This window comes from Thermobia domestica, chromosome 10 (assembly GCF_964235325.1).
Source record: "Thermobia domestica chromosome 10, izTheDome1.hap1.1, whole genome shotgun sequence".
NCBI lineage: Eukaryota > Metazoa > Arthropoda > Insecta > Zygentoma > Lepismatidae > Thermobia > Thermobia domestica.
The window spans coordinates 207,199,910-207,201,459 of NC_137463.1; the positions used below are offsets into that span (position 1 = coordinate 207,199,910).

The 1,550-nt window shown below is 41.3% G+C and overlaps 1 protein-coding gene across 1 annotated transcript; it reads left to right on the forward strand.

Annotated features, from left to right (window-relative positions):
- Window positions 1-424: 424 nt before the first annotated feature.
- On the forward strand, window positions 425-1,057 carry LOC145661746 (uncharacterized). The gene has a single exon (XM_081727079.1). The coding sequence runs from the start codon at window positions 425-427 to the stop codon at window positions 1,055-1,057; it is 633 nt and encodes a 210-aa protein (XP_081583205.1).
- Window positions 1,058-1,550: the final 493 nt, after the last annotated feature.

Sequence of the window (1,550 nt, forward strand, 5' to 3'; positions counted from 1 at the left end):
GCCAGTGTTTCATCAGAAGGGCAGGAGATGATCATCAACACATTGTGTACTCTAGAACAACTAACCTTGGATGAACTCAGCAAGAATGCTCACCTGACTTCACTTAAAAACGAGCTTGATCGTGTAAATAAAAACGGACCTACTGCAGCTTTGTGGGTGCAGTATTTTAATATGGTTTCCTTAATGAAGAAGTTCATTGTTGCGGAACGTTGTGGCGACTGGAATAGCCATTTGTCCTGTGTCCAGCAAATGATTCCGTTCTTCCATGCAAGTGGCCATTTTCAGTATGCAAAATGCGCCCATCTTTACGTGCAAGATATGCTTGAATTGACAACTAGCCATCCAGATGTGTTAGAAGACTGTAGAAAAAGGATATTTTACTATAAATAGAAGTGGTTCCCCATGGGCAGGAGTTTGGTCTGACATGGTTATTGAGCAGACACTCATGCGCTCCATGAAAAGCTCTGGCGGACTGACACGAGGTAGAGGAATCAGAGATTCTGTGTTAGCAAAGTGGGTTGGTGGGTCACCTGCGGCTTCTGCCATCTGTTCTTCATTGGAGGAATTTGCTGGAACAGTTTTTTCAAGTGGAGAGCAGCATGTTGATTTGCGTGCATCACGACAAAACAGAGATGAGCAGGACCGTCTAAAAGTTTATGAGTGGTTCAGTAAACATCCCCCTTTTCCCAAATTGGCTTCGCTGATGTTGCTGTCGACAGGTATCATCGGAAACTCCAAAACAAATTATCACCAAGCACTAAAAGTTGGAACCGAAACCATGAAAAGTTTTATTGGAAATAACTTTGGTATCATAAAACAAGCAAAAAAGAATGTAGTGATGTCACTGGCCTCTGTGAACAATGTGATCAAGTTGAACAATGAAACTATGGTCGTTGACCCTCTAATGATCTTCCAAAGAGCTATGATTGCTAAAAAGAGTGATGAAGATGTTGCGGATCTTTTACAGTATGAATTATCCCCATTCCCACTAGCCCTCTTTAATGAAGGTGAAATGAGGAAGTCAAAGAAATCATCCTGTATAATGTACTTCCTGTAGAGTGTGATACAACTATAAACATCAAAATGAATGCCAATGTTGTAGACGGTGGCTTCCTCCTCCATCGTGTAAAATGGGATGTTGCCAGCAGTTTTTCGCCCATTTGTGACCAGTATATGGCCTATCTGGTCAATCATTATGGTGAAAACTGCACTGTGATATTTGATGGCTACGACGATGTCAACAGTACGAAGCGCGCAGAACAGAAGCGAAGAGGCACAACAAAAACTTCAGTTGATATAAATTTTGATCTGAACGTAAATGTCACGGTTAAAAAGGAGGATTTTCTTGCAAATGAAAAGAATAAGACTAAACTTATTCACTTACTTACACAAACAATGGCTGCAAGAGGAATTCAAACAAGACTCGCTACAGCGGATGCTGATACTACAATTGTGAGATGTGGGTTAGAGAAAGCAACTTCTCATCCTACTGTTACCATAATAGGGGAAGATGTGGACTTAATCGTTCTACTGGTTGCTTTGACACCACC